The sequence below is a fragment of the Eleutherodactylus coqui genome, chromosome 5, assembly GCF_035609145.1.
Source record: "Eleutherodactylus coqui strain aEleCoq1 chromosome 5, aEleCoq1.hap1, whole genome shotgun sequence".
In the NCBI taxonomy this organism is placed as follows: Eukaryota; Metazoa; Chordata; class Amphibia; order Anura; family Eleutherodactylidae; genus Eleutherodactylus; species Eleutherodactylus coqui.
In genome coordinates this window covers 90,749,871-90,763,908 of record NC_089841.1, presented here as the reverse complement: position 1 = coordinate 90,763,908, position 14,038 = coordinate 90,749,871, and the positions used below count along the sequence as shown (strand labels likewise).

General features: G+C 42.6%; 1 protein-coding gene across 2 annotated transcripts in view; it reads right to left on the bottom strand.

Annotated features, from left to right (window-relative positions):
* Positions 1 to 4,898: 4,898 nt before the first annotated feature.
* The window catches only part of AP3B1 (adaptor related protein complex 3 subunit beta 1), a 230,603-nt gene continuing 221,463 nt past the window's right edge, over positions 4,899 to 14,038 (bottom strand). For both annotated transcript variants that reach the window (XM_066602845.1, XM_066602844.1), the window contains exon 27: positions 4,899 to 5,601. In XM_066602845.1, the coding sequence (XP_066458942.1) occupies positions 5,448 to 5,601 (154 nt within the window). In that variant the 3' untranslated portion in view covers positions 4,899 to 5,447. The remainder of the gene's footprint in view (positions 5,602 to 14,038) is intronic.

Sequence of the window (14,038 nt, the reverse complement as noted above, 5' to 3'; positions counted from 1 at the left end):
ACGCAATTCCATTTTAATTTTTTTAAATTTGGGGGTAGGTGGGGTGGGGTTGTTCCTACGGGTTATACCCTGCAGCAAAATTGACCTGATTAGTTCATTCTAAAGTGCACTTTTTTGCTGTACTACTTTAAAAAAAAATAAACTAGCTTTGGAAAAAAACAAATTCTCTGTAGCAATCTTGTGTCAGCCATTACTTTATTCTTACATGGCCATAGTCACGTGAGGGCTCGCTTTTTGTGGGACATCCTGTAGTTTCGATCGGTAAAATTTTGGACTACATATGACTTTAACAAAATATTTATTGGTTTTTGTGATGTTCCAAAATATATCAAATCAAGAATTATAACTAGTGATGAGCGAGCATACTCGCTAAGGGCAATTGCTCGAGCGAGCATTGCCCTTAGCGAGTACCTGCCTGCTCAAGAGAAAAGGTTCGGCTGCCGGCGGCGGGCAGGGAGCGGCGGGAGAGTGGGGAGATCTCTCTCTCCCCCCCGCAACTCACCTGTGACCCGTGCCGGCAGCCGAACCTTTTCTCTCGAGCGGGCAGGTACTCGCTAAGGGCAATGCTCGCTTGAGCAATTGCCCTTAGCGAGTATGCTCGCTCATCACGAATTATAACATTCCAGTCATGTGTAAAGTCCAGCGGCAAGTAGATTGAACAGATAAATCAGGAGTTACATTGCCAGATATGATAAACATACAAAGTAAAAGTAAAGTGACAATTCTCACTTCTTCAATTACTGCAACTCCCAATCAGATTAATCAGAATAAAGATTAGAGAACCATAAATGAGTGTAACGAGTGGGGGAACACAAGAGGAACACATAAGGGAAAAACGAAAGGGAAAAAAGGGATGAGGCTGTAATATGGTTTATTATGTGGGTGAACCTGAAAAGGAAAAATAAAAATGAATTTATTCTGTTAACCTGGCTGGAACCATGCTCCTCATAAATCAGTTGGGGGAGCAGATTAAATGCTTGAAGGTAAACTAGACTGCCCTGGAAGGGTCAAAGCTCTGGCTGTTGGGTTCCATAGGCGCATAGTCTGAGAATAATGGTACCAGGACGACCAAGTTTCTTTGTACAACCCTTCCCGATCCATAAGAATAGCTGTCAGCTTCTCATTGACCATGATCCAAGATAATTTAGTTTTCACAAAGTCAATACTGAGGTTTTCCTCCAGGAGTGGGCGATTGCGATCCGTGCAGCTAGGAAGTAACAGGATATCCATTTGTGTGTGTGTTTGGGGATGTTAGGGATTTGTTTACCCAGTAGAGCTTCCCAGGGTGATTTTTGTAGTGACAGGTTTGTAATGGAAAATATTAAAGTATATACCTGGATCCAAAACCTACGAAGCCTGGGGCAATTCCACCAAAAGTGTAGGAAGAAACCCTCACCTCCACATCCTCTGAAGCATAAGCCTGACATCCCAGGGAACATACTGGCCAGTTGTCTCGGAATCATATACCGTCGCATAAAAATGTTATAGCCCGCCTCTGTTATTGCTACATTAATAGAAAGCCTTGCGGTTGAAATGGCTATTTTATGCCCGTCCGAGATAGGCAATTCCTCGCCCAGCTCTTCCTCCCATCTCCTCATATATTGGAGTTTATCCGTGGGTGTTGTAAAGTGGGAGTACAATTTGGCGATTTTTACCAGGACCCCTGGCATTTGAGTTGCACAGGCTCTCAAAACTAGTTCGTTCGGAAAGGTCCTGTCTATTCTCTGTGAGTCCTAAAACATAGAGATGTTTCGTCTTCAACAAATTAAACACTGAGTTTGAAATAGAGTGAACAGTCTGGCATAGCTTGATAGGCAATCTGCAATGGCAGCCCTGAGAGTCTTCAGAAGGCCCCCACTGCCATGGCATTTGAACAGCACTCCGCTATCACATCACGGGAATGGGGTGGCCCTTCCGAACCTCTGAACTCGGCATTTAAAAGGGTAATGGATGTTTTTGTGGTTGGGTGTCTGATAGCCGGGCACTTGTATTGTATGAAACATTACAGGGTTAAGTTTACAAAATACAATCCGGCGCTCAAAGCACTGTCAGCATAATATACATATAAACCAGCCTGTGTCCTATTGGCAGTGGTTTGGTAGCATTTGTCCACTTTATCTTCAACAAGGGAAATCGCATAAACAACAAATTGTGCAGAAGCAGCATAATTCTAGAAATGTATATTTTCCATAACTCTGATGGCGATTGTGGCAAGGCGGCTGCGAATGCTGCAGCTGTAAACGTGTTTTTGTGATGCAGGAATGCTGTAGCCGCCAATTACTACACCTGTTATCAGAGTACCACAATGTGCTGTTCTCTAATGGCAAGAAACCAGAATTCTTACTTTAGTCCTGCACTTCATTGGCGAAGCATCATGTAAACTATCTACAGTATATACTTTTTACATGCAACACACTTTCCCTTGCATGGTAGCCATGTATTCAGATAATGCCAATGGTGGAGGTCACCTTAGGTAAAGAGGAGGCTCTTGATTTAAGCAGAAAACACAAACATTTCAAATGGATATAAAAAAAAATGAAAAGCTCCATGGAACAGCTTGCATCAGTATCATAGACAAAAGAACTTTATGTCAAATAGTTTTTCATTCTGTGTCATTCAAGCTGAGTCTCTCTGAGCAGTGCTGTGCCGACTACAAAACCACCAAGCAGATATTTACTGCCTGACAGCTTCTTTATGAGTTGTACTACAGGTATCACCTCTACTGATAAAGTCTTGTGGATCCTCTATGTGAATTCACAGGGTAAATATCAATGAGTCCAAAGTGTTTATTTTATCCAATTCAAGCTAAAACATTTGGTGCAAAAATATGATTGGGAGACGATGAGTTCACAAATACGTCTCCATCCCTTATTGCCTGAGGCCTAGATAATGCCCATGTAACCCATGCAATAATAGTGAGAAGTTACAATCGCAATCTAACACATATACAAATTAGAAGATATAAAATTATATATACAGCAATCAAGTTGTATATGTAAATGAACATTCACTTTTTAATGTGTTGGATGCAGGAAAAATGTGCAAGTCTGAGGTTCTGAGCGACTTTGGTAAGAGCCAATTTTGGGAGAACTACGGTAGAATGGGCATCTCCAAAACAGCAGGTCTTGTGGGGCGTTACCGGCGTGCACAGGTTAGTGCCTACCAAAAGAAGTCAGAGGAAAGAATCAGTCAACTGGTGACAGGGTCATGTGCACCAAAGAGTCATTGATGCACATGCAGGTATAGGCTAGCCTGTCTGCTCTAATTCCACAGACGAAATAGTTCAGCACAAATTGCTAAAAAAGTTACTGCTGGCTACGTTGGAAAAATGTCAACACCTCGGAAGAAGGCAGCCTGGTTTGATGACTCTCGTTTTCTTTCACACTTTTACTTACATGGGGAAGAGATGAAACTAGGATGCGCCAAAGAAAGTTGGTGAAGACAGTGTGAAGGTGTGGCCAATGTTCTACTGGGAAACCTTTGGTTCTGTCATTTATGTGACTGTTACTGTGACACATACCACTTACTTAATATTGTTGCAGGATGAGGTACAACTCTTCAGGTCAAGGTTATTCCCTAATGCTAGTGACCTCTTTCAGCAGGATAATGTGCTCTGCATCTGTGGAAAAAAAAAGTTCGATCCATGGGGGGCAAGCCTCATAACCTACAGGACTCAAAGGATCTTCTTTAGAGATGAGCGAGCGTACTCAGTTCCTGTGTTTTTGCACTCGAGCACCGCTTTTTTTCAAGTAACTGACTACTCAGACGAAAAGATTCAGGGGGCGCCGGGGGGTTGCAGAGAGGAGTGGGAGTGAGAGAGTGAGAGAGAGAGCTCCCCTCTGTTCCTCACTGCTACCCCCCGCTCCACCACGCCGCCCCCCAAATCTTTTCGTTCGAGTAGTCAGTTACTCGGGAAAAGCAGTGCTCGAGTGCAAAAACACCTGAACAGAGTACACTCGCTCATCTCTAATTATCTTCTAATGCGTTGGTGCCAGATAATACAGGACACTAAAAGAGGTCTTGTGGAGTCCAACGTTTAGCGGGCCAGAGCGGTCTTGGCAGCATGAGGGGAGTCTACACAATATTAGGTCGGTGGTTTTTAATGTTAAAGATGCATAAGTATGATTTTTTTTTTCTTGCCCAGTCAATCTACTTCCCAACACTGCATTACAAAGAAGCTATTAACATAATTCACTTGTATGTTCTAGAAAAGTTGGATCTTCACATTAAATTATATTATAATAAGACACATAATGGGCATTATCTGATATAAAATCGGTGTTTACTAGGTTTTAAAAATTGGTGACCCAACCTCAATATCCAATTGTGGAGGTGAACTGACGATCAGCTGTTTGTAGGGGTTGCAGTGTTAATATGAGCACTGCGGCCTCTTCAATGTTCTTATTGGATTACAATGTGTTCGCATTCAGAAATGCTACTGTAAAATATATGGCATTCTGAGTAGTGCAGCATTGCCCCATTGAAGTGACCCGAGTATGGCACCGAGTATAAACAGGGCTGTAATCAGAAGTAAACATTTATGAAGCCGCAGTGTTAACATGAGCACCGCAGCCCCTTCAAACAGTTGATCAGTGAGGGTGACAGGTGTTTGCCCTCCCCACCTATCAGGTATTGCTGGTGTACACAGAAGATAGGCCATCAATTTTTGAACCTGGCTGCTTGTCCAAGGGGTATGCCTAGAACTGCAGCTCCATCCCATCTACTTAAGCTGCAATACCACACCCAACCCATGGACATGAGGAAGACCGCTTCTGGGCAAAATCAACCATATTTTTAAATCTCATATCCCCTTTGGTAAACTGAGGAGATAGAAATGTACAGTACTAAGCAATAAACTGTTGTCCTGACAAGCCCTCGAAAATGACTCAGAAACCCACTCAAAGTTTTAGAGCATTTTATTCATACATACTCGTTCCGAGGACGTCATGTTCTGTAACATTTATTCAAGACTGAAATGCAAGTAGGAATGATCATAATCACATAAAACCTGTTGGCAACGGACTTCATTCTCTATTTTACCAAATAAGTGAGAATGTCAAAAGGCTCCGTCATGCCTTTTTTTTAGTACCATGGACAAATCTCAAAGTGGCACATTGTAGAGTAAAGTCTTACCCAAACCCAAGCTACTTACTTATTGGACTGGTATGATAAAAAAAAAAAGTTTTTCAATAACCGCCAGTAAATGTAACAAATGGCAGACATAAGTGACAGAAAAATGTATGATCTTTGGTTAGCGAGCTCCGCTATCACAAGACCTTGCATACATGATAGATACTAGCATGCTGAAGCAGGAGACAAGATTGTCCAGGGTGTATTCTTCCCACTACTGCCAGATGGAAGAGCTATTATTATAAATGAAAGGCAGCAGTAGTGGATGCCAGGCACTTTTGTTTTGTGCCAGATTCTGAAGTCCAGATGTAAGCCGGCTACCCCTGGGACAGGACAGGCTTCAGCTCCCGCAGCAGAACGGAGCCAATCACCGTCTTCTCCGTGTTTATGATGAGCTGAGCTGTAGAGCCTTCCTTCAGCTCCACTGTGACCAGCATCAATGACCCACTGTGCACGGTCTTTGCTGCAAATCTGCAAAAAGAAGCGAGGGGAATAAACAGAAGCTAGTAAATACACAGATCATAGCTCTTGTATATAGCATACACTGTCTGTGTTTATTCTATAGACCAATACAGGCTGTATAGGTCTATACAGCCAGGACCAAGTTGGTCTAAGCCTGGCCTCATTTCCCAAACTAAGAGAACAAATAATATGGATTACAAATGATATAATAAAAAGCAATCCGGAAATAAAATGTGTTACAAAAAAAGCAAATTCATTATGATAGAATTGGCAACAACAGAAGATTCCAAAACACATAAATCCCCCTAATTACAAGTAATTAGAAGTAAAACTGTCATTTTGCGCTCGCCAATTGACTGAAAAGCCATTTTAGATACAAAGGATTTCTGTCAATCCCGCAGATGCATTCCACTAGGATAGCACGCGAGGTGCAAGAATAGAGAAGCCGCAGCCTAGACGGTACATCTCATGCAAAGTAAGAGCCCCTCTTCTTCCCCTGCTAACTGGAGGACAATGATGTTGCTGCACATGGTCTTTTGAAAACACTAACAAGTACAGGAGCGGGTCTGTGACCTGCGCTGACCCCCACTCTAGATGTCTTTCCCCTCTTTCCTTTCTGAATGACACGTGTCTCAATCGGAGCCATCTGCCTCAATTTGTGAAACATCGCCAGCCACAATAGCATGCAGTTAGCCCTGACAACAGCTGACAATGCAAAAATAATCAAACTGCTCTACTGACAGCACGACTCGGACTACACAATAGCCAACCAACTGGTCAGTGTCTCCCGCCTGACAATTAGCATGGACCCTTTCACAACCTACACTGCAGTCTGCGGGGATCTGTTTAATTACCATCTACATAAAAGGAGAGAGTTTATCAAAGATACTCAAAAAAAAACTTTGCACCAGACTTAATTAAAATATTAGCCACTTAAGCAGGAAACAGATTCTCCTTAAATGAAAAGTAATTTGGTCTTTATTTTTTTTAGCCCATGAAACCCTCTTAACGTATTACACTAGTTGGGAGGCATACTTACCTGCCAGTTGCATCTTCTTAACCAGTTTCTATGTAATTAGTGCTTATTTTATCAACTTCTATGTTTGTTCCCTTCTTAGATCTGATGGTAACTAGGTTTTTATACTATTGGGTAACTTGGTTGTTCTACAATCAATGCCTAACATTGTGCCAATAGTAGATTAATTGCATCATCAATTCTTGTTTAAAATACATATTATTTATGGGTACCTATATTGTTTATTTTTTGTATTGCAAACCAATAATCTCATTTTTACCCCTTTAGTGTCATTTTAACATACATAGAGCTTGCCGGGTGTCATTGTACGGAGCAGGCTCTGGAGACCAGCTCGCCCCCATCTCCCATACACGGTGGGTGTTGGTTGTCTTTGATAAGATAACTCTGATCGCTATTAACCATTTAAATGCATGTACAGTCCGTCCATTCTCACAGTGGCATTTAAATGTCCCAGTCACAATAGAAATATCCTGAATATCTTACCCTAAAATTGTGAGTTGTTGCTCAGGTGTCATGGCAGCCCTGGGCCTTTTGAAGGCCCCCAGGGCTATGAATAGAGTGCCTGTCATAATACAGTATAATGCAATACTATTGAATTGCAGTATACTGTATGAGTGATCAAACCAATGCAAGTTTAAATACCCCATGGGGAAAAAAATTTAAAATATTACAAAAGATACATATTAAAAGTTTTAAAAAAATACATTTTTCTAGTCCCTTTATAAGATTTTAAAATACAAATCAGAAAAAAACAATGGCAGAATTGCACTTTTTTTTGCTCACCCCCATCTTCAAGAAAAGTATTGAATAAAAAGCCATATGTACCCCAAAATGGTACCTATAAAAGCTACAGGTCACCTTGCAAAAAGAGAGCCCACACACAACTGCATTGATGGAAAAATGTTCTGAAAGTGAAAGGTGGTGACAGAAAATTAAAAAAATACCTTTAAAAGCAAACTAAAGTAGTACTGCATAAAGTTTTATGATTTTGGGATTGCCATAACCATTCTGACCCACAGAATAAGGATAGCATATCATTACTGCATCATGAACTCCATAAAAACAAATCCTCCTCAAAAAAATAGCACAATTAGTTTTTTTTTTCCATTTTGCTTCACTTAATACCATTTAAGGCATCATATAATGTATGGAAAAACTTTAAAAAAAATGTCTATTGAAAAATACAAGTCGTACTGCAAAAGCAAGCCCGCATGTAGCTATGTAACCAGGAAAATAAAAAAAACCTATGACTTTTTGAAAGTGGGAAGGAAAAAGCGAGGGAAAAAAGTATGCTACAACAGGACGAGTTTAAGCATAAGTTAGTGAACCCCCCAAAATATCATTAGTTTAAGAAGAGAGTCAGTCTAGAGATTTTGTTGAAGAACGGCATGATTCCAGGTCGCAGCACTCCATCACAGTGTTCTCAGTATGCACTGCAGAGTCTAGAAGGCATCTGCTAAGAATGCTGACAAGACAGGAAAAGAAGAAAGTTCTATCTATTGTTGTTTGCAAGGTTTTGTGGGGTTTTGGATGGACTCCCAGGCATAAATTAAACATGTGTTGTTCGAGGGTCTAAATCACTGGCGTATGTGTTGTCTCTCTGGAGAGCGTGAATATATTTTCTCTCTCTGTTGTGACAGCATTAATCACAATTAGTTCTCTGGTTGAAGATCACAAACCCACAATATCAATGGAATGTTATTATCTCTCTAGATTAAATGCTTCCCAAGTTTTCTATTTTCTGGAAAGGACATTTCACTCCTGCAGTTCATTTAATTGGAAACTTGCTAACAAGAAACAACATTTTTATCACTCAAGATTTAGATCAGTTATTGTAAATCTAAAATGTTATATTTTTCTTGTAGTCTAATTTGCAGGCGCCACCAGATACAGTCAGATATAGCATTCACATATTGACCACTTATTTAAACCAAAGCATGTCAACACGAAAAAAAAATAAAATAAAATAAAATAAAATATATATATATATATATACACACACACACACACATACATATACACACACACATATATATATATAACAATATAATTACAATTTTTTATTTTTTTTTACAGTCCTGATCACATTTAATCTTCTACTAATATTTTTGGTTACTTCTACTAAAAATGTATTCTATATATCTACGCTAAAGGTTTTTTTTTTTTTTTTTTTTACATCCCGCTTTTCAACTTCCTTTTCTTCCTCTTTTGTGCAGCCTCCACAAGCGGTGACAATGAGCTGCACTGCTAAAACTTTGTCTCTGTACATGAAACCTCCAATTACTGATTGCTGAAGCAGACAGAATCCTATTAGCAGGAAAGACGATGAGGCGAAGCGTTGCCCTGCCCTGGCAGTATAAAAATAATTAGCCAAAAGTTATCAAACATACTAGAAAGTGTACACTAGCAACTTGCATCACTGGAAGAAAACCAAACGGTAGCAAGCAAAAAAAAAAAAAAAATTGGGGTAAAAGAAAAAATTAGACTACATATTAAAGCTGTGTAGTGTTATATACTAACTACTCTAGAACAGATGTTAATGAAAAGGAAGGAATGGGGGGGGGGATTCATCATTTTTCAGTAAAAATATTTAATTTTTTTACTAAAGTAAAATTTATGTAAATTTACAAAAGGTTGTAAAAGTGAATTATACATATTATACATATATATATATATATATATATATATATATATATATATATATATATATATTCGTGCCATTTTGAATTCAAAGCAAAAATATGGAAACTTTACTCATCATATGTACATATTTAATCTTCCTCAATGAGAAACACTTTTACATGTATTTTCTGAAATCACTTTCGTACTTCTAGCCCCTTACAGCTGACAACTGCAAGTTCAAATTTAATTGACTAAGATAAACTGAGAAGAATAGAATGGTGGATCTGACACCGGGCTTGTAGTAGTTTATACTGTAAACCGCGAAAATCCACCCTGAACTAGAAGCCTTGTACTTATTTCTAGGAAATCTCCTTGTATTAAGGCAGTGTAAAGTGTCAGATGCTGATGTTATAGCAGTGCTGACCCCTACTGTGAGTAAAGGGAACTCCCTTAACTGATTCCACAACTGAAATACAAGTAACGCTGCCATTTGCAGGGTTCTTGATAGATTTTGATGTAGAATATAGTTCGTATGGCTCGTAGTTAACAGCCAATTAGATTTGAACGCCAAAATATGAACGTTGTCGTCTACATTGAGCAAATCATGGATAGTTTCTGAATATCCCAATGACATGGAGTTCAATGAAACGCTTTTAGTATAGACATTGGTGGGCAAGTAGATGGGTTGTTTGAACAGCATGGCTCTGACTAGAGTGACCCCTGTGAATCACTAGACTGAAGTGGCAGCAATGTGTGATCGATGGGAGTGTGACTGCCGTTATTGCCCCTGATCACTAGAACGGAATTGCTGGAAAAGTACCACACTACATAGTCTCCAACTGACTCAATGGAAGCAGCATGGTCAGCCCTTTATAGCCATTCTACGGTCATGCACCAACCTGATACAAATCCTACAATCAAAAGCATGAGCAATCTGGTAATTAGTTGGGTTTGACAGGTTCCCGATGGGTTGAGCTGGTGGTTTGCGTACAGATAAATGTAAACATGTACTAGAGTGAAGCGGCAACGGTGCCAGGAAAGTGCCTGACTACTTTGGTGAGTAGGTTTACTACTATAGGGAATGGTCTCCCAGTATTCTACGCCACTTTGTGAGATATTGTCAAACCTCGTATTGCAAAAGAACTAATCAAGGCTTCCATTCAGGAGCATGGGAATGTTAAGAGATAACCTTTAGGGGCTTTTTAAAAGGTATTGTGTTGTGTTAAGATTGCACACCCTCTTAATATGCCCTTTTTAGGGTATATGGATGCCATAGAGTGGGGTTCCAGCTTATATATATTAATTATAGGATTAGTACTGTTAAATGATATTAGTGTTTTACCGATTTTGTAAACATCGGGTCTGCCAGCAGAGACCATGCATGGCTGCGAGAGCATGCCCGCGAATCACAGGAACATGGGCAGTGTAACTTTTTTTTTGTGTATGGACAGCGTATCATATGCTGCTTATACCAATGTATAGGACTCCCACTCAAGGTCAACTCAGTCTTCCATCCTTCCGAGGTCGGTAAAATGAGTACCCAGCTTGGTGGGGGGTAATACATAAAAAATTACCTGAAAGCGCTGGGGAATAAGTTGGCGCTATACAAATAATAAGCCCACCCCTTCCCCTCAAACCAAGTCTGACAGATTCCAGATGTATCATTCAATTGATCTATTTCGTCAAAGCATGAAGGTACAGTGTGCTGCTTGCAGATCAGGCAGAGAAGCAAAGAAATAGACGTGGTCAAAGACCAAGCAGCATAAAGGCTGCTGTAATCCACCTTGCAGGACTTTGAGAACCTATTAGAAACAGAACAACTTCCCTACCAAAATGCACTACTCTTTCCTGGTACTGTGCGGGAGCACCAAATTCCATTGTTCCGATCCCAGAAAAAAGTGCTGCAGTTACGAGCCATCCATTGTGCACATGAGTGCTCAGCCAATCACAGACTTCATGTCATTACTGCTAAAAATGCGATTGATATAACAGTCACATGACCAAGGAAAAGCCCACAGTAGCTTCTTCCAGGATCAAAGTGGTGGGGACTGGGGCTCCTGCGGTTGACCATGGGCTATTTACAGGGGCAAATATGCCTTACTTAGCATTTTATTACATTACTGGCTCACTAGGCTTTCAAGGACTAACCCCAATGTACATTATTTGGTGAAGAAGACACTTTCAGTGGCCATTTTGAACTTCACAAAAGTGAATTCAGCTCAGGTTTTTGGGAATGGGAATGGGGTCATGTGATAACAGTCCAGGCTAGAATTTACTCAGAAACATACTGGAAATGTTTACTTTAGTCGCGGCCGCTCTCTCCTCTATGGGAGCGCCGGCCGCAACGGAAAAGCGAGCGGCCGGGCCGCTTCAAAGCCGCTGCGGCTTTTTCTGCGGCGGTTCTCCCAGCGGAAATCTCGCTGTTTTTGCTGCGGCCAAACCGCGGGATTTCCGGCGGGAATACGCCTTGTGTGAACCCAGCCTAATAGTGACCTGCAGTGGCCGCAGCAGTAAGTGACTTCCCCACAGCAGCCCCCCAATAGTAATAATAGTGACTTCCCCACAGCAGCCCCCCAATAGTAATAGTGACTTCCCCACAGCAGCCCCCCCAATAGTAATAGTGACTTCCCCACAGCGGCCCCCCCAATAGTAATAGTGACTTCCCCACAGCGGCCCCCCCAATAGTAATAGTGACTTCCCCACAGCGGCCCCCCCAATAGTAATAGTGACTTCCCCACAGCGGCCCCCCCAATAGTAATAGTGACTTCCCCACAGCGGCCCCCCCAATAGTAATAGTGACTTCCCCACAGCGGCCCCCCCAATAGTAATAGTGACTTCCCCACAGCGGCCCCCCCAATAGTAATAGTGACTTCCCCACAGCGGCCCCCCCAATAGTAATAATAGTGACTTCCCCACAGCGGCCCCCACTAGTAATAGTGACTTCCCCACAGCGGCCCCCACTAGTAATAATAGTGACTTCCCCACAGCGGCCCCCACTAGTAATAGTGACTTCCGCACAGCGGCCCCCACTAGTAATAGTGACTTCCGCACAGCGGCCCCCACTAGTAATAGTGACTTCCGCACAGCGGCCCCCACTAGTAATAGTGACTTCCGCACAGCGGCCCCCACTAGTAATAATAGTGACTTCCCCACAGCGGCCCCCACTAGTAATAATAGTGACTTCCGCACAGCGGCCCCCACTAGTAATAATAGTGACTTCCCCACAGCGGCCCCCACTAGTAATAATAGTGACTTCCCCACAGCGGCCCCCACTAGTAATAATAGTGACTTCCCCACAGCGGCCCCCACTAGTAATAATAGTGACTTCCCCACAGCGGCCCCACTAGTAATAATAGTGACTTCTCCACAGCGGCCCCACTAGTAATAATAGTAACTTCCCCACAGAGGCCGACCTAGTAATAATAGTGACTTCCCCACAGCGGCCCCCCAATAGTAATAATAGTGACTTCCCCACAGCGGCCCCCCAATAGTAATAATAGTGACTTCCCCACAGCGGCCCCCCAATAGTAATAATAGTGACTTCCCCACAGCGGCCCCCCAATAGTAATAATAGTGACTTCCCCACAGCGGCCCCCCAATAGTAATAATAGTGACTTCCCCACAGCGGCCCCCCAATAGTAATAATAGTGACTTCCCCACAGCGGCCCCCCAATAGTAATAATAGTGACTTCCCCACAGCGGCCCCCCAATAGTAATAATAGTGACTTCCCCACAGCGGCCCCCCAATAGTAATAATAGTGACTTCCCCACAGCGGCCCCCCAATAGTAATAATAGTGACTTCCCCACAGCGGCCCCCCAATAGTAATAATAGTGACTTCCCCACAGCGGCCCCCCAATAGTAATAATAGTGACTTCCCCACAGCGGCCCCCCAATAGTAATAATAGTGACTTCCCCACAGCGGCCCCCCAATAGTAATAATAGTGACTTCCCCACAGCGGCCCCCCAATAGTAATAATAGTGACTTCCCCACAGCGGCCCCCCAATAGTAATAATAGTGACTTCCCCACAGCGGCCCCCCAATAGTAATAATAGTGACTTCCCCACAGCGGCCCCCCAATAGTAATAATAGTGACTTCCCCACAGCGGCCCCCCAATAGTAATAATAGTGACTTCCCCACAGCGGCCCCCCAATAGTAGTAATAGTGACTTCCCCACAGCGGCCCCCCAATAGTAGTAATAGTGACTTCCCCACAGCGGCCCCCCAATAGTAATAATAGTGACTTCCCCACAGCGGCCCCCCAATAGTAATAATAGTGACTTCCCCACAGCGGCCCCCCAATAGTAATAATAGTGACTTCCCCACAGCGGCCCCCCAATAGTAGTAATAGTGACTTCCCCACAGCGGCCCCCCAATAGTAGTAATAGTGACTTCCCCACAGCGGCCCCCCAATAGTAATAATAGTGACTTCCTCACAGCGGCCCCCCAATAGTAATAATAGTGACTTCCCCACAGCGGCCCCCCAATAGTAATAATAGTGACTTCCCCACAGCGGCCCCCCAATAGTAATAATAGTGACTTCCCCACAGCGGCCCCCCAATAGTAATAATAGTGACTTCCCCACAGCGGCCCCCCAATAGTAGTAATAGTGACTTCCCCACAGCGGCCCCCCAATAGTAGTAATAGTGACTTCCCCACAGCGGCCCCCCAATAGTAATAATAGTGACTTCCTCACAGCGGCCCCCCAATAGTAATAATAGTGACTTCCCCACAGCGGCCCCCCAATAGTAATAATAGTGACTTCCCCACAGCGGCCCCCCAATAGTA